Source organism: Plectrocnemia conspersa, unplaced genomic scaffold (assembly GCF_051122295.1).
Source record: "Plectrocnemia conspersa isolate PC_06_02 unplaced genomic scaffold, ASM5112229v1 ptg000004l, whole genome shotgun sequence".
NCBI lineage: Eukaryota > Metazoa > Arthropoda > Insecta > Trichoptera > Polycentropodidae > Plectrocnemia > Plectrocnemia conspersa.
The window spans coordinates 4,514,826-4,535,304 of record NW_028277168.1 but is presented as its reverse complement, the minus strand read 5'-3'; the positions used below and the strand labels follow the sequence as shown (position 1 = coordinate 4,535,304).

The 20,479-nt window shown below is 26.5% G+C and overlaps 1 protein-coding gene across 3 annotated transcripts in view; it reads right to left on the bottom strand.

Annotated features, from left to right (window-relative positions):
* dpr18 (defective proboscis extension response 18) overlaps positions 1–20,479 on the bottom strand; it is a 118,299-nt gene that overhangs the window by 23,991 nt on the left and 73,829 nt on the right. For all 3 annotated transcript variants that reach the window (XM_088184263.1, XM_088184264.1, XM_088184265.1), the window contains 3 exons: positions 17,837–18,058; positions 6,416–6,576; positions 5,737–5,950 (listed from right to left, as the gene is read on the bottom strand). In XM_088184263.1, coding sequence (XP_088040389.1) covers positions 5,737–5,950; positions 6,416–6,576; positions 17,837–18,058 — 597 coding nt within the window. The remainder of the gene's footprint in view (positions 1–5,736; positions 5,951–6,415; positions 6,577–17,836; positions 18,059–20,479) is intronic.

Here is a 20,479-nt window from a genome sequence, read left to right as displayed (position 1 = left end):
CCCGGAGATACTTGTACAACCATCACAGCTTCCGTCATCAGCATCAAATCGTTCAGAGCAAAAGAGGCGCGGCAGACCAAAAAAATTGTTCGAAGAGAGTTCTCAGCGCAGTAAGCAACGACACGTTGAATTAATTATATCAAATCACAGTTCAGAAAAACTGTGCTTGGCTGCAGGTTCTAGCTTGGTGAAATCAGGCAAGAGAACTGCAGCCCAACTTGTAAAATTAGCTATCCAATCTACGCCCAGAAGACTAAAAAAAATGAAAGTGGTGCATGATACATCATCATCTGCTACTACTATAAGACCGTACAGTCCTGAAGAAGCTTTAGGTCTTATAGTGGATCTTGGGTTGACAAAAGAAGGATATATGACAATGCGATTTGGAGCAAAAGAAAGAGGGGCTGATATTTATCCCTCATATCATGCAATAGTAGAGGCAAAGAAAAAATGTTATCCTTCAAATATTAAGGTTACAGAAAATGAGGCTGTAGTACCCCTGCTGGATCTTCTGACGCATACTACACAACGTCTGGCACAAGTACAAGCTGATGTGATTCTGCAGAATATTTCGGAGGACTGTGATACAATCGAAATGTATTAAAAATGGGGTCTAGATGGCAGTGGTGGACACAGTATATATAAACAAAATTTCGCAAACAATTCAAAATATGCGGATTCCAACATAATTTTATGTACGATTGTGCCACTACAAATGTGTGAACCTAACAAAAGCAATAAAAAAATATATTGGAAAAACCCGACACCATCATCGACAAGGTATTGCCGTCCAATTAGCTTCAAAATAAAAAGAGAAAATGTCCAAAATGTGAAATATGAATACAACCAAGTACAAACACAAATATTGCAATTAGAACCCACAGTAATTGTTCTAGGGACTAAGGCAATAAAATTCATACATATTCCAATATGTACGATGCTTGATGGAAAAACTGTAAACATATTAACTGATACTTCAAGTTCACAAGCGTGCAATATTTGTAAGGCTACTCCTAAAGATCTAAATGATCTAGATATACAAAAGAACAGAGTCTGTGATGAAGACACCTTTAAATATGGCATTTCTGTACTACATGCACATCTTAGATGTTATGAATATTTACTGCATATTGCATATAAATTAGAATTACAGCAGTGGCAAGCAAGAGGGGAATTTGCAAAAGAAAAAGTAAGGGATAGAAAAAGTATAATAGTGACTGAATTTTATCAAGAAATGGGCCTCGTTGTTGATCAACCAAAACAAGGTGGAGGCAATAGCAATGACGGTAACACAGCACGAATCTTTTTCAAGAATCCTTTGCTTGTTTCAAAAATAACTGGAATCGACAAAGAATTAATAGAAAGATTCTCAAACATACTTTCCATCATTTCTTGTGGGCACTACGTCAAAGAAGAACTATTTAAAAAGTATTGCTTTGAAACAGCACAAATAGCCATTTCACTTTATGGTTGGTACAAAATGAGTGCTAGTGTTCACAAACTCTTAATACATGGAGCTGATATTATAAAATCTTTACCCTTGCCAATAGGCCAACTGTCAGAAGATGCAATTGAGTCAGCCCATAAAGACTATAAAAAATTAAGACAATATCACTCCAGAAAAACTTCAAGAATCAACACCAATAGTGACATATTTAACTGGATGCTAGTAGCATCGGACCCTATTGTGACAAATAAACGAAAAAAACCTAAAAAACAAAAAACACAATTCAATGAAGTTGTATTAAGCATGCTAAGACTGCCTACTTTCTGTGGTGGTGATGAAGTTGAGAGTAATAGTGATCAGGAGTCTGATGATGATGATAAAGATGATTATGTGGATGTAAAATAATATTTTAATCAAAATTGTAAATTATGTACCTATCTCATTATATCAAAATACAGATATAATTTAATATGAAACTGTTTTTTTTTTAAATTAGAAAACTATGAGTACCTGACCTCAACTAACTATTTTTTTGAAAGATAATTATTAAGTAGTCTCCTCATAAGCACTTCTGATCAGAATATCAAATAAAATCATGTTTTATATTTTTGTCGTCGTAAATTGATGATTCGGCCTTATGTGCGGCGGTCCCTAGTCGCCGGCGGCTAGCCGACAGTGCGTATGGGCCCTAAACGGTAGCAATTGACGCAATGCAGTGCACGCAAAAAACGAAAGACTGAAATAAATGCTATATTTTTCATATATATTTTACCTTAAATTTTAATAATAATATTAATAAGGCAAACTGATTTTTTAAGCTTATTTAGGAAAACACCTCCCGTCAGATTATTTAAAAAACATGCGATTTTACGAGCGCATATGAACTTCGCGCTAGTGACCTAATTTGGCTGTCCTTAATAAGATGTGAATATCGTGGAAAGGGTTAAGCATGTCATTAACGTTATGGTATATATTTTTATTTAAAAAATATCTAAATGGTTTTTGTATGAAAAAATATACAAAAACCTTTAAAAGAGAATTGCAAAATGCACCAATGAGACGGGTCATGTTAACTATAACGAGACTTGCTTGTAACGATATGTGTAGCTACATGTACCATTATCACTGTACATAATATGCTTCGTTAGCGATTCGGTTCATTTTATTAATGTTAAAACACAATTGAACAAACTGAATATAAGACACAGACTACTACTATACCAGGGTATCGCAATTAATCAACCGTTTCATAGCAGATCTCGCCTTGTATAGGCTTAGGTGTGCAAACAATCCTTTTAGCGCTTCGTAATAAATGATCTTGCCTTCAACCGTAGTCCATTGTGTTCATCCATAAAACGATTCAATTGCCGTACGGATTGTCTTCTTCCGGAAGAAAAAAATGTTGATTTAGTAGCTCCGGAGAAGAACGATAGAAAAAAATGTAATCGTGAAGCACAAGTTTTAATTAACTAATCGGCTAATCTCTGCGGTGATCAATAATTGTCCTAATCTTTACGACGAAAAATCTTTAATAAATTGTAGGGTATAAAATATGCGCTAATATTAAATAAAATTAACTCAAAGAGCTAGAAATTTGGTTACAATTGATACCTACGAGTGTGTATTAAAATAATACTAAGCTGCAGTGTAAAAAAATTAAATCGAAGGAAAGCGAAACTTGCTAATATTGCTTTTACTACTTAAAACTGGAGAAATCAGTTTATCAAGTAATATTAAATTCATTGTCAAAGCCTCGAAAGAAGTTAGACCATATCTGAAACATCAGTGCTTTCATCCAAAGCATATGTATGTTTTTAGAACAGATTATTTCTGATATTATCAGTGTTAAGAAATTATATTTGCTACCATGTAACTAGCCTTTACTAATAAGTGTTTTTAAAAAACAGTTATTGTTGAAATGTAATATTTTTTCAGTTCTATAATTATTGTCTACAGCATATTTTTTCAGCTTAAAAAATTAGGTGTCATAATATATTGGAAAAAAAAAATATTTTTTTCAACATAAAATATTTTTACCTCTTTTAAATTTTTTTTTATAAAGAGATTATGTTAAAACTATGTTATGAAATATTAAAAAAAAATTTTTGTAATTTTATTTGTTAGTTACGTAAATTATAGGTGGGTACATATTTTAATTTTTTTTCAATAAAAAGTTGATTTGATAATTTAGTTTAGCTCCAAAGCTGGAGATCATTCGTTTGAATTCGATTGTAAATGAAACTTTTGCAGTAGAAGTTAAGCTTAAGTAACTTTCTATGAAGGTGAATTAATTTTAATTGATAAAAAAAATATGAGTTAAAAAATATAAGTTATTAACTAATTGAGTTTGTGATTATATTGATGCTATTACAGCATTGTCATTATAAAATGTTTTAATTACTAAAAAAAAAAAATTAAGTTAGCTTCTTTAGATGAGACTGATATTTTGTTTAGAAGGGTATAACTCGAGCAATTTATAGTTATTTTCTAATATTTAAATAAATTTGAGACATTATTATAAAATTACTAATCATCTTTGATAATGTTATATTATTTTGGCAACATTTTTAGAATAGTTAATAATGTAAAAAAATATACTGTGCATAATATGGGTTAGCGATAAACAAAACAGAACTTTTTTGGTATTGATTCAATTAAAACTTTGCTTTAGTAAGTCACTAAAGTTTTAAACGAATTCCACCAGACATATAACATATTTTTTTTATAAACACAATAATGACTAAATTGTTTTTTTTTATCTTAGCTGTCATACAACATCCAGCCACAACAACATACATCGTTTATATACAAATTTCCACAAAATCATAACGGCGAAAAAAACGATTGTAGTTTAATTTTGTCAATCAACAAAATATCATATTTTCCTTTAACAAGCAAAGTGATTCCCTAACTAAAGCTAGTTTTTATATGGCGTAAGTAATACTAAAACTCCGTGGGCAACAATGATCTAGAAAACTTTATGATTTAGAACTTCAGGGTGCAAAAAGAAAAGAAAAATGGTTGTCAGCAAACAATCTCCACAAGTAATTAAAATCAGTATGAAAAGACAAGGAGTCAAAGATCGTATCTGCTTTAATGATTTTCAACATTTTTAAGTCATCAACATATATACCCCCATATATAGGTACTATATATTAGAAATAGATTTTTGAGAATATTAATAACTATAGTGAAATGAGCTTCTTATCACAGTATCTTAGAATACTTAGCACTAATATTATCGATATCTAGAAACAAATACAATTTTATATAAATATAATTCCAATAACTAGTTTATAATAATTAAATAATTTAAATAAAAATATGTTACTGAAAATATATGACAATTTTCGATGCTTAGAAGCAGCCCACCTTCACAAAAAATCTAGATTGCTCTAAAAAGACATCGAGTCAGATATCATTTGGATGTTTTCAAGTTATCAGTTGACCAGAAAAAGTTTAGCGTTTATATTGGACATGCTAATGATGTATTATATATGAATAATAAAAAAATTGGCAATTATAGATTGAATCCTACAGAAATCCAGAAAAAGTGAAATACTTCATCGATAGGCGGCAAACATATCTCATTAACTAAATTAGGTTATCATAAAATTCAAGTCTTAAGAGTTTTTACATTACAATTTTATTAAAAAGCTTGTCAAAAACTTTTTTAAAATCCATATAGGTAATATCAGCTTGAATTTAGTCTTCATCATTTAGAAGGATACAAATTTGTGAGACGTGGGGTTTTGACCCATATGAGGTGCAAAGTTATATGTAAAGTAGTTTGCTTTATTTTAATAGCATTATCAAAGTACATGCATAGCTCATTAAGACCCAAATAATAATTTTAATCTCTGCTTGAGTTGCAGTTATCTCGTAAAATCAATAATTATTTTATATCGTGTTCAGATGATATTAATAATCCTGGATGCTAAAAAGAGTTATTTAGAGAGACTTAAACTCTTTTGAAACCTTTCACTTTAACTAAAACCTGTAAGCTAAAAATAGTTGTAGGGTTTAAATCAAAGATTTTAGACTCTTATCTCAACTTTTACAATCAAACGATTCATCGAATACACACACATATTTACAACACTAATTTAAATGCATGCTAATATATCTTGATTATTTTATGAAAAAAATGCTTGATTTTAAATTCACGATATAGTTATAAAATAACATAACTTGACTAAATTTCTAAATAGGACAAGATCTCGTTATATCCGCGCGTCTAGCTACATTTAAACTAAATCTAAGGTTAACAGTTAAAAATAGCCTCTTACCTAACACCGTAACGTTCGTTAATAGCACCCTGGGGGGATGTGTTGATACTTGGCACATATAAAGCCCGGCGTCTTCTTTTTGCACTGGGTTTATACTCAAACGCCAATTGTTGGGATATTGAAACTTAACGGCGACTCTGGCGTCTCCACTGTAAGTTGTGGCACCGACGGTTAACAGGTGCACTTTGTCGGCACTGCGCCTTAACCACATCACCTAAAAAAATAAAGTAAGTTAACTAACAATAAATTGTATAAATTTTACACGTGCCATAGTTGGCACGTGTAGAATTACGTGTTTTGAATGATCACGCGTTCGGGGTGAATGATCTAGAGACAAAGCGAATAATATTTTAAGCATGCTAAATTTATTCCTATAGGCCACTCTATATTATATGATATTCTTTACTCTATGGTTTCGCTTGTTAAAATATAGTAGTTCAGGAACTTCCTTAACAAACTTACATATAGTGTTGGGTGTATATATACAGTGTCTAATATTTATTTTTTCCAGTTCCTGGCCAAAGCCATTTATCTGGGTATCTAATAATTTGTTATTACTTTTATTTATTTATTTTTTAGGGGAAAAAAAAGTAAGAAAAAAAAAAAAAAAATTTTTGTTTCTTATTAGGGTGTATATATATATATATATATATGCATTGCTTAAATGAAATGAGATTACCGTTTTGTCTCGCAGCATCCCCACTCGGCAGTTGAGCAGTGCTTCTGATGCGAGATGAGTGCGAACAAAGAGAACTCCTGATTCTCCTTCGGGTTCGTCAAAGTAGGGACCCCAATGATGTTCATGATGATGTTTTGGTTGATGCCGAAATGGATGGAGATCTAAAAAAATATTTGTCTTTAAAATACATAGTATAAAATTATATAAACTATTACACAATAATAACTACAAAACTGTGTTTTAAATGTTTGCTATTGTAAGATTAAAAATAAATATTAAATATTTAATTTAATTTCTTATATACTTAGGGTAATTGGTTTTTAATGATTTATACAAGGCAATTAAATATTGTAGTGTTCTTAGTATTTTCTAATATACATGACACATAAGTGCTATGTAAATTGATAATTTGGGCTATTAGTACCATTAAATATATATTTAATATAAATTATACACAACAAATTCTTAAAGATAATGAATATTCAAGTATGTTAGTCATTTTATTTATTTTAGAAACACAAATATATCAATATGTAGCAAGAAATTTATACAAATAAACAACCAAATAAAACTGTAGCAGATTATATTTATAATAAATAAAAGTGTTTTAATATTAAATAAATATAGTCTTAATGTATATTAATACTGGCATAAAAATGTAAACCATTTTATTACTCCATCAAAAAGTAATTATTATAAATAATTCTACATATCCTAATATAATGGTTATGTTACTTCTCATGTTATCTTATGAAAAAGTACAGAATAGCATCATATCAGCTGAAATATTGCAGACTATTAAATTAAATTTAACTATAATAAATTTCCATATGTAAAAATTAATTATTTATCTAGTATTCACTATATTTATTTTCGATTATCATCTTTTAAAGTTTGTAGAGAATTTGCTATCGAATAAAATATGTATATCAATTAAAGATTTTTAAAACAAATTTAATAAGAAGACGTCAAAATTTTACAGAAAAGAAATTAAAAAATATTACATAATCCTAAGAGAAAGGATGAAGTTTAATTATTATAATTTACAATAACATATTTTTTTCTTGGTATACTTACCATATAATACTACTAGGGTTTATCGATTTTTATTTGTTTATTTGTAAATTGTTTTAAAATATCTTAGAAAATAAGCGTATTTATTGTATTAAGAAAAAGCTTTACGAACTTATGTCTAAAGCTAACTTTTGATTTTACACAGAAAGTAGCTAACTTTCTGTGTAAAATTAAAATATATCGAAAAACAAATAACGCGGGCAATGTGTTAAAATAAGCCACGAAAAATAAATGTATATTTATACAACTAGTAAGATAATAAGCGACTGACTAATAACCGAAATATTAGAGCGCAATGTGTGATGTGATTTTCAGAAATATATCTACTTCAGATGCCTTATATTTTGGACCTAAAAAAATATAAATGAAAGCTGAAAGATAGCCTAAAATAAATAACTATAAGTAGGCGATATATCAGCACAAAAGGATTCTATAGTAGCGATAAGACATGGGCTTAAATTCCATGTGATCTCTATTATATTTTAATTTCTGTCGTGTCTGAGAGATCGGAATTAGTAATTATTATATAATTAAAATTGCGATCAATAATTACAGAGTATTCTCATATTTCTCATATATATGAAAATCGTAATCATTAATTAAAATCAGCTAAGTCGTACTTATGGGGATAAATATCTCAAATAATAAGCTACTTCCGTATATAGAATATATTATATATATACATATGTATATGTATAAAAAATAGTTCTCCACGGAAAAAATAATTTTATATTAATTAGGGTTTTTTTTCAGAACCACCTGTAAACCATAAAATATTTTTTAACGCGATTAACCATTTTTTTTATTTAGCATAATAATAATATACATAATAATATTTATTATGTATTATATAAAATCAAGTTCTTTATTTCATATTTAATGTTATTTGTATATATATATTATTTAATTCAAACAAAATACAATTTATTTTAATATGTATAACTTAAATATGATATTTGCTCTATTAAATACATAAATTATTTAACAATTTATTATCGTTTATAAACTATTAAAATATAATTATATTTATACTTTAACAAATACATATAAGTTTAAGCAAACACTGTAGGAATTATATTCATATTATGTTACAATAATTGAAACCTTAACTACATGTGTATAACTAAATATACGTTTATGTTATTTGAATTAAATACACATAATACACGAAATTACATATAATAATATTCAGTGGAAATTTAGTTGTGAAAATTTGATATTCATGGTTCAATGGGTTATCTTTTTTATATTCCATTTAAATTATTAATGAAAATAAAACAATTTTTTATATATATTATACATTTCTATACATAAACATACCATATGTACACTAACCTATTTTTTAAAAGTCGGATATAATTCATTCTACTATATTTTTTTCATTGAGTATAAATTTTAAAAACTACAGTTTCTTTAAGCATAAAACTTACTATAACATTATAAAAAATCTATATGTTAGTCTAAGCTTAAATTAACTTTCATATGTAATAGCTTTTGGTAAGAAAAAATATTTAGTACTAAAATAAAAATTGAACCCAAAAAAAATATTTTTGGCAATGAAAGAAAATTACAGTATATTATATGATGTTAAACTATTTGAGGCTTAGGAATTTAAAAATATATTTGTGGTACAAAATATTATAGAAACCTAATCATAGTGATAGTTATTAACTAATGATTTAATGAAATTTAAAATTTTAATTTTAAAAAGTAAAAATTTGTTCATTACAATAATGGATAATAAAAGTAGCGTAAATATTCGATTTATTCGTATAAAAACTATACTTATTTGTATAAAAATAGATCATTATGAATTAATTAACATATAATAACAATACGAGTATTTAATTAAATATTATTTGAATTATAAAACAGCTTTATGTCAACTTAATAAAATAAATATTTTTAACTCTCGTTTGTAATTCTTTTTGATATAATTTTTGATAAGGTCGACAATATAAATTACTTCAGATTTTTTCCTAACGATGAAAACGTGAAAGGTTCCTCGTATATTTTGTCGCGTTTAATTAAAGCCGGTTTAAAACATCAGTTAAATTAAACTGGATAATATAAGTCGCGAGAATTCACGGTTAAATTAAAATCATTTCAACGGGCAGGTACAAATATAATTATTTTTCAAAGCTACTAATTCCTAGTACTTTAATTAATATATTTGCTATTGAAGTGTTGCTGCGAGACTTATGTATTATATATATATAGGTATATAAAGCTATGGATTTCATTTATTCGAGTGCCAACAAAGGGATTAATCAAATAGGTCTTTTCTAAAGTCCAATAAGGCTCGTCCTCGAGAGCTAAGGTTAATTATCGTTTTCCAATCTGTCTTTTGCCTTTAATCACATCTTGCCACTAATAGAATTTGAAAAGCGTGCTGAAATAAATTAAAAATGATTTTTTTATAATAAAAAATGTATTATTTATTCTTTCGATATATTTTGGTATGCATAAAAAAATATTGCATAATTCAAAGTGTGACTTCGCAACAGAAGCTCGTAACAGGTATATTACGAGTCGTAAACTTTGTCGCTTTGAAACTATGTGCCTGTAGTATATTTGGAAAACATGTACAATATAAAAAGGCAAATATAGAAGACTAACAAAAAAATAAAGAGGAACCTTGTTTATAGCTTATTCGAGAGCGAAGTTAAAGTAAATTAACATTTTAACCCTTGACTGAATATTGTTAAGAATAATTTTGACAATAGCAGTTGTACAAGGTATTTATTTTATACTGTGTATATATTATGATAATAAGTTATTCTTAGATATTTGAAAATACAAGTAGTTTTTCTTTAACAATAATAATATTATTTTTATTTGCTCAAAATCACAAGCATGAAAAGTCAAAACCTTTTATGCAAATTAGTTTTAAGGTAACAATGCGTAGATTAGTAAAAGAGAAAATTCTCATACAGTACAATTTGGCTTATTATGATCAGAAGAACCTCTAAGGAGATGTAAAAAATATCTCCGCTTCTGTACCTTTTTTCACCCTTAGCACTGCTTCGAAAGGATTAAATGGACGTGCGTTGTTCTTAAACTTTTGCGTCTCTCGGTGTTACATTATTTATATTTTATATACACGTAATGTAATATATAACTTTGCTTAAAATTCCCCGACCTCAACCCTCGACTGAGAAATCTTAAAACGAAAGTTTAAGCACCACAGATTTATATACCCTTTTTGGTGTTTAGAGTATATACTATATATAATATATGAACGCGAACGTGAGAATAAACTTCGTGAAAGCCATTATTTATATATTTTAAAATAGTTTTTAAAAACTAATGTATATTTATATACTTTACAATGTTTGAACATTAAAAAAGTTAGAATAGTTTTTTTGAAAGCTTATATTAAGTTGGAACCACTAATATTAATAATAAATATCTGTCTGACTAAATGTAAAACACAGAAAAATTTCAGTTTTAAATTCTTCAAAATACTTTAATTTGCATAATACAATTATTAGAAATTATTTTTAGGTACAAAAGTAATTAGCTGCTTCAAAATAAATATTGTATTAACAAAACAGATTGGGCAAAAAAATCCATACAAAATGAATAATTATTTACTTGACTCATTGAAAAAAACTTATAATAATGAATAATTATACATATGTTCCTTAAATATTATTTTATCAACTTTAAATTATAAAATATTTAAATAAAAAATCTAATTCTTACTTTATTGACTTTAAAAATTTTTTTTATAAATATTTCCTAAAATATTAATATATTAACTTAAAAGACAATATCATTTTTAGCTTTAATTATGCAGTATTATATTTTTATGAATTATTCAACCATTAAAAATACCTAATGTAAAGCTTTCGTTGATTTATAATTGACCTTAACCCAATGCTTTACAACGGCGTAAAAACAATTAAAAACTACATTGTAAGTAGTGAGTTATAAGACTGAAAGCAGTATATATTAAATTACTAAATATTATTTTAACTTACTTAATACGACCCTGCTTAGTTTTATTTTCATTATTTATCACAATAATAATCTGTGAGATAAAGAAAATCTAGGAAAACCTGATATGTGACGATCAATCGGAATTATTATTAATTAATTATATCTGATTTTTCAGATCTTTGACTTATACTACTAGTCTATTTTGTTGATAAATATATGTAAGATTCTTAAAAATTACAAGTATTTTCTTTACAAAATTTTATTTAAATCATAAAGAACAAATATTATATGAACTTAGTACTAAATTGAATTATAGTTTAAACGTCTGATTTATGTACAATTTGGTAAATATAATGATTTAATAGACAATAAAAATAAATACTGCATTATTAAAGCTTAAACTGATATTGTCATGAAAAAAATTCAAAGTTAATATTGATATTCTAGGAAATATTTTATGAAATAGTAATAAAAATTGCTTTCACAGTCAATTATGTAAAAAACAGATTTTTTAATAAAATATCTTACATTTTATGCTATAAATTCTCTAAAAATATTTAATTTAAGTGATGTTACGATTTTTTACAAAAAAATATAAAAATAATTTTGACAGGTAAATATTTTTATTTCAATGATTTATAAAAGCGTAAGTTTTCATTAATGGTATTCTAAAAAAATTCGCAAAGTTTATGAATAATCAATTAAATATATTGTAAAAATTGTATAAGCTTATAAAATCTTATGTAGTAAAAAAAAAGTAAATCTTATATATAAATATAGGCTTATGAAACCTTTCATATATTAGTTTATTTTCTAAAATAATCATTATGTACATATATTAATAAAATAATATTAAACTGTGCTATTATATCTTTTAAACTGAGGTGTCACATATCTTAATAAAGACTTATAAGGGGATGATGGAAGTAGGTAATAAATAAAGATTAACTGAAATATATTATACGTTACTGGGATAATCAATTATTAAGAATACACCTAGTCATATTATATATGAAGCATAATTGCAAATATATAGTAAAAATGAGCTAGTTCAAGAAATGTAATTAATAGATAACCGATTAAAGCTAACGTGAACCCAGAAAGCATTTGAGAGAAGTTTGATCACATTGGAATTAAATTTAATATGTTACAGTAAATGTTAATTACTAGTAAAGGTAAATTTTCACTAAAGCTTTAATTAAACCTAAGAAAAATAAATTTATTTTTGCTTATAAAAGTTATTTTATTTAAGAAAAATATAAAAATTTTACAATATAAGATTGTCCATTACTTTGAGAATCAAGGCTCGTTAATCATGTATCGTTTTGTGAATATGAGTCGAAGGTAAAAAAATAAACTCTATTGCCAAAGGAGCAATGTTGTTTAAGATTTGTAGTAACAGGAACGTATGGCGAAAATCTAATATATCAATACATCAAATAGAGGAATTTATATCAAACTATTTTATCCATTGAGTGTGTTTCCTTGTACGAACAAACCCTCCACATTACATTATATATCGAACATTGCAAAATTTATAAAGAATATGCGGTATGCATTGCTGGCATTGAATTTATATCAAAAATATTTCATCACGCCAAAATATGTGAGAATGGCATTAAGGGCTCGTATCTCTCAAGTGCCGCGGGGTTATTTTTTATTATATCGATTTATTTTCCTTTTTTAGCACTCCATACACACATGCATGCCATGTAAGGGTAGCCGTCTCTCCATCTATAGTTCAACGTTCAAAGAAAAAAAGTGATAGGTGAGATAGAAGCAGCACGCAAAGAGATTCCATGGGAGGAAATTGGAAGTTGATTTACGGGTGGAGTGCTGGTCCTAAATAAAAACCGGTCTTTTATTTCATCCCCTTTGGAATGAATGAGGAACATAAACATCCAAAATTGGGTTGAAGAAAAGGATACAAGACCCTTCATGTAAATAAGCTTTGAGGTGAAACTGACGAGTTGTGATATCGCTCATTATGTACAAAAATCTCAGAGGAAAACAATTGTATGCCTTATATTTAGAAAGATTTTTGTACTGCCATGAGATAATACAAACAGCTGAATAAGTGCGGATGTAAATTTCTGAAGTGGTATCATTGATAATAAATATCGATCATTTAAAATTAAACTAGGTTTTTTATCAATCAGTAAATTTTGACAACGTCGTCATTGTAAAGAACGTGTAATCTTGAGATTCTTGATACTTATTCGCACTAACCTTTTATTACACAGAAGATATTTGGGCATTAACCCTATTTACTGTTATATATAGAATCTTTAGAAGCTGTTAAAGGATGTTTTCAATACGAAATATCATATGTTTAAGGATTAGAGAGACATGACAAATTAATTTAATAAGACTGTCTTTCACAACTTAACAACGCTTTAACCACTGTTTTATAATTAAAATATATTATATTTAACTCTTTCGTACAATCATTATATATTTTAAACATATTTTAACTAAAAAAATAGCTTAAAAAATTACCATAACAAGATAAGAATAAGTCTAAGTTAATAAGTTATAAAATTATATGAAATATAAAATAATAAATGTGATATTTAAAAGGAATAAAAATTATGCTATTCCGTGGATTTTACTTTACGTCACTGTACTAAGCTGTTCTTTTATTCATATACTTTCAGGTAAAATAAACTTAATGCCATTATGCTTCCAACTTAATATAACTGTGAAGATTTTACATATTTAAAATACGTAATTTGACAGCTTTATTGTATATCAATGAACCAATAAAAAATTACCTTTGTATAATAACCAGATAAATCCATAATATTTTACTTATAAAAGTAAGCAGTTTTAATACTTCTTGTAAAGATTATTAATTATTAAGATAATTTAAAATTAAAATGATTTTAATCGATACGGTAAAGAAAAAAACATATATCCATATAATCTAATGAATTTATGTAAAGGGTGATTTATTTTTTTTAAATGCTCATATAGAAACTATTAAGATCCTATTTCGTTTTACTTACCTAAAAAACGCTTTAATTAAGTAATTAAAAATATAAAACATAAGTAATTTGGTATACCTTAGATTTTAATATCGCGTAATATTATATGTTTATTTAATATAGGGCTACAATATTTGATAGCAAGTGGAAATTAAATAAATGATTTAATTACACCATAATTCATTTTGACCTTTTGACATATAACGTCGTTCTTGAAACATGTTTCGCGTGTAAATTAAAATTACTTTACCAAGAACAGAATTATGCGAATTATAAAATGATAAAGCGTTTTTCTTTATATCAAACAAATTTGGATTGATAATTGCAGTAATATTAAAAATTGATAAAAAATAACAAGTATATTTTTAAAAAACATTAATCAAATATATATGTTGTATAATATAGAACTGAAAAATATTTGTAATAAAATGAAACAATACATATTTATCATTTCATGTGTTTTCTTAAAGCTTTTTTACTAAATTTATAATTAAAGCTCATAAAGCTTTCAAATATTTAATGCAAAGTTGAAAGCTCTTTCTGTATTTTTGCAAACAAAATATGTATTTATTATATATCGTATTATATTTTTATTATTAACAAAATATTAGTTTATTGCAATTTTTAAGTAGTAGAATAAAAAAGCACTTATTTTTGTGACTATTTTGCTCTTTGTCTTACTCATATTAAATATTTCATTGTGTAAAAAGAATTCTTAGAGCGTTTAAAATAAAATAGCTTAATTAGTTCTCAAGCAATCGAAAAAATAAAAATAGGAATTTAAAGATTGTTTCACTGCTCTAATCGGATGTCTAGCTGAAAAATTTAATACCAGCAAAAAATTAATAAAAAATATGTTTAGTTAAATAGGAAAGATAAAAAGTTTCAAGTAAACTTTTTGTTCTGTTTTTAGAATTCTTTAAAATTTAAAATAAAATTTTGCGTAAACTTTCAATACATTTATAAATATATAGTCCTAGACTTTAAAAATAATTTACGTATCCTGATATCATAATTGATTATTAAAATGTTTTTCGATGTCAAAGCTTAAGTGTTCAAAAATAAGATATGCAATTTATTGAAAGGGAATATATAATTGCACAATAAATTTAATATTTTTCTATATAAATTTAATACTTTGTACTATAAATTTATTACTTTGCACCATAAAAATAAAGCATACTATAAAAATAGTCCAGAAGCGTCATTTCTGCTTTTTATAGGGGGAAGGGAAAAAATTAGCTAGTCTGTGCTAATTTTTTTGATATTTCTATTTCATAAGGATAAAATTACAGAGGGACAAAATTTTTATATGCCTCCTACCCAAATGACGTCGTTTGTCATAAAGTATATATAATACAATTTCATGTCTTTCATACAAAATTATCCTTACCCCAAATAACGTCCTTAGTGTCCCTATATATTTTTTAGTTTATTTGGTTCACTTAGGTTTTGGTTTAAACAGAATTTTTTTTTTAACATTTTAACATTAAAGACAAATTAAATTAAATTAAATTAAACACAACAGAAATAAAAGTAGAGCGTATGCTAAAGTATTTATAGTGCACAGTATTATATTTATATTAAAAATATAAAATTATTAAAAAAAATTACAGTTTAATAAATTAACATCCTGTAATAATAATAAACGATTCTTGTTGAGAAATCTAATGATAACAGATTTTTTTACTGTATTATACAAAAAATTTTGTTTAATAGCTAATTTTGATGTGAAAATGATAAGCAAACTTTTGTGTAAATTAAATAATAATTGAATAATAATGGTAATGTTAGTTAATTTTGATATTGTATGATTTCTAATTTAATTATCATTTTTTTGTGTTTTAAATAATACAATTATTGTTTTAGACCATTGTGACGCATTGGGGTAACATGTTAGGTTACGATGGTCTCAATTTCATCTAAATAAATAAATACTATATAACATCTTTGCCTCAAAAAAATCTCTGCTAAAAACTCCTCACGCTTCTATTACTAACTTATAATTTAGCTTTAATTTTTAAAGTACGCCGTATATTATTATGATTTTATAAGCAAGTCTTGCATTGACTGTTAATACCTGAGTACGTGTCCTTTGTTATATATATATATGTATTGGTGCAAATCTGGACATTTCGATATATAAAAAAAAATTAACAACAAAATTTATGATGGCAGACTTTTTACCAATTAAAAAAAATATTTAAATTTGCATGTTGAATGATTTTTTTTATTAAAATTGCATATACTGCTACTTAAAATATGTTTAATGTGGTAATTGATTCATTAGATATCAATAAATGACAGCGAAGGTTTGAAAAGTTTTGAACGAGAAGTTACGATAGCAATAATAGTACTGGATGTAGGAGAGCAGCAAATATATACTATAATATCCTGCCGGCATAGATAAGAGCAAATCATATTTCAACTATTCAAAAAATCTAAGTCAGTTCGATTCAGCAGTGCATAGATACATAAAAATGATTGGGAAAGTTTAGAGACAGGGCTTATTTAGATTCATATCTGGATTTTGAAACTGGTCGTCTTTTATCGAATTGAGAAATGAGTATTTTACGAAAAAAATATTTGTAATAAATAGTAGTTATTCAAAAGTCAAGTAGCAAAGGCTTAGTTAGTTTACTGTAAAAAAAGTTATTTTTTGTATTTGGCGGGATTACAAAGGGATTGTAAATTACGAGACTTTTAGACTAGTTTTATTGTGGTAGCTGGGTAACAAAATTTAAATAGTATTTTAAGAAATTAGAAATTCGAAAATTTATTCGAGATAAAATTAAATAACTTGTCTAGATGGTTTTATCTTGTCTACCTTTTATCCAGACTTTGATTTCGATCGATGCAATATTTTCTAGATAGAAAAAATAAATAAAATGCATACAGTGTGAAGAGAATATTTTTGGAATAATTTGTTTAAAAGCTAACATTTTATTTAAATAAAATTGAAAAATTGACAAAGGGATAAAATAGTGTTGAATTTTTAAAATAAAATTAAAATTTCAATGATGCAAGTTCTTGCTTCATTAAAAAAAAATATTTTAAGAAAACATAATTTATTAAAATTTATTAAAAAAAAATTGTATCATCAAAACTTAAGTATACAAAAAATAAATGAGAAAATATCCTAAACACTAACTTGAATAGCAGCACAAAATACTCTTTTTAAATAATCCTAAAGCTCTGAATTAAAAGCTTTTCTCGACCCTAAAATACAATTTGTCGATAAAAAAATTCTGTATAGAAGCAGGAGGTGTTTGAAGTACATCTATTTGGTTGTTTCGCATAGGGTATAAAATAAATATGCACAAGATTATGCACCGTGCAAGATTTTTCTCTGAGAGTCACATCAGAATACATTACTTAAGAGAATATATACAGTAGCTGTGTGATTTATCGTTACCGTCTTTTTCCTCCTGGTTTTCGTTCGTCGTGGTGAACACCGAGAAGTCTTTAGAGGCAAGCGACTCTCTGAGGTGCTTGGTGATGTTTCTGAATATCTCTTTTGAAAGCTCGAGAGCTGCTTCCCTGGCCGCCTCCTTTGGGTCTTTGGTCGATGTGACCTCCTTAATGCGGGTAGTTTGCGTGGAAACTTCGATAGCACTTCCATCTGTAGTCTGTGTACCTGTAAACAACGAGATATGCTTTATAAAGTTGCAGTGTATCGAGGGTTTTCCAAACTTTTAAAGTAGGTAATATTGATTTATATCATAAATATAATATTATTCCTAATAACATATTTAACAAAACAAGATAAGGGCAGGTTATGTGACATATTTATAACAGTATGTGACCATATTGTTATCAGTGCCGTTTATTATAAATAAGAATTTGAAAATATTTTCTATAATAGAGATACAAAAGTTTATCCATATACACTATACACTTTAATGAAAACCCCAGTTTATTGATGGTTTTGTATTATAGAAAAAAAGCCATCAAATTCCACTAAGATTTACTACGAAGGCTATCTTATCATTTTGCCCCATTTTCTCCCTTTCTTATCGCCTAGCGTAGAAAAAGCTTTTATATTGCTTGTGTAACTTTTTTTATCAAGTTATATTATATAAATATATAATTTTCTTTCACCAACAAAGGAAATATTCCATTATTATAAACCACAACACAGATTTAATAACGCAGAATATTATACTAATTTGCGGTAAAATTAATTCAATAGTCCGCCTCGTGCGATAATATCTTTCCATAATTTTCTATACATACATATTGGTAATAAATGTATTAATATAGTTTTAATATCTGTAATGGCAGACCGGTTATTGCGACCCAAGGCACTATTTCAATTTTATGTTCTCTGTACAATATTTATCTAGTAGGATTCTCGTAATAAACTCTGCTCATTGTCCAAGGACATATTTATGTACAATATCACTTTACTCTTAATAAATTAAGTTTTTTATATAAGCTTTTAAATACCGGATTAAAATCGTGAATAAACGTGTTTTTAAAGCATTTAAACAATCGTTTCATTTACATTGAAAGGAGATCTTTACAATAGAATTTAATAATGTTTTCTTTCATTTATTCTGTTAAATGTAAATAAAATTTATGTTCTCGTATTCGTTGAGATCAATGGGTTTTATAAGGTGAATTTTAATTAATGATATTATATTTAAATACCGTAAGAAATGATAAAATAAATTCCGTAGCTACTTATATTGCTAAAAATGTTTAGTTTAATTAAATATTATTTAGAAAAAATCTTTATTATAGTGCGTAGTTAAAATTTATTTATTATGTATTAAAAAATCTCAATTTTTGATGCTTTAGAAATATTTATCATTGTAAAATTTAATACAAATTTGTATCAAATAATTTCTTTATAAAATTTTCTCTTCTGAGAGGCATTTCTCTGAAATTATGAAATTATTCAGGAGCTATTTATACAATAGAAACCCATCTTCATAAGAAATTTTATAATTCTTTTTGAATAAAAGCAATATGTTTAATGAATTTTATTATTTTTAAAGCAACACTGTATATTAAAAGTCAAGCTAAAAGATACTGTCTAAATTGTTTGAATAAAATAAATAGCATTAGACTAATTTCTTTAATTAGTGGATTGTTTTAAATATTAATTATTACAAAGAGATATTTTAAAAACTTATTACAAAAACAAATAATTTACTTAATAAAAATAAAATGCTATGCATAATTTTTAGTTTTATCTAGTTACAAGCAAATTTAAATTATTATGATATTTTTAAAAAAGCAGGGCTTACGATTTAAGGTCTCTTAGATCTAAACTGGTAATCCAAAACACGATATTAATATTACCAAAATTGTGCAATTATTAAAATCCAGCCCCAGCTGCAAATTATAAATTAATAATTCTCAGACTATGTCTAATTGATCCTTATCTAACGTTTTAGACTTATGCCTGCCAGACTAGATTAAACAATAAATTAAATAAATACTAAAATAAAACATTAATCCAAAATCTGTACATTGCAGTTAGTTGTAAAAGACCCGATAAAAGGGAATTGAAAACCAAAATATTTTCACCCATACATTTCTAAAGAAATGAAGCAGCCTTTTCAAAATAAATGTATGACAATATAACACTAGTGATACTAAGATAAATTAACGGTAAAACGGGATGAAATAAAAATGTCAGTAATAGGTGGCGGTGTCAAACGATGAAGAATTTTTACAGGTTTTTTGATGGAGGTAGGACGAATGGAAAAGAAAAATAATGTAGAAGCAATGAAGTTATTATTTGCTCTACATCCAGTGCATTCTTTACTGTAAGCGTAACTTTTAAGGTAACCGATTATGGGTGTTTGTCTGATAAGTACAAAGGATACGTACAACAAAATTTAATAATGCATGGAGTGTATTAAAGCTTATGAAATTATGGTTTAAAAATTTTTTCATGTTATAATAATTGATAATAAAGATGCAAAGAAAAACATTCCAAAGAGACTGTATTACAAGTAGTAATAAATGATTGGTTATTCACCAAGAATAAAAACAAAATCATTAGAGCAGCTTTCTTGGATTTCAAGAGAGCTTTTGACACAAC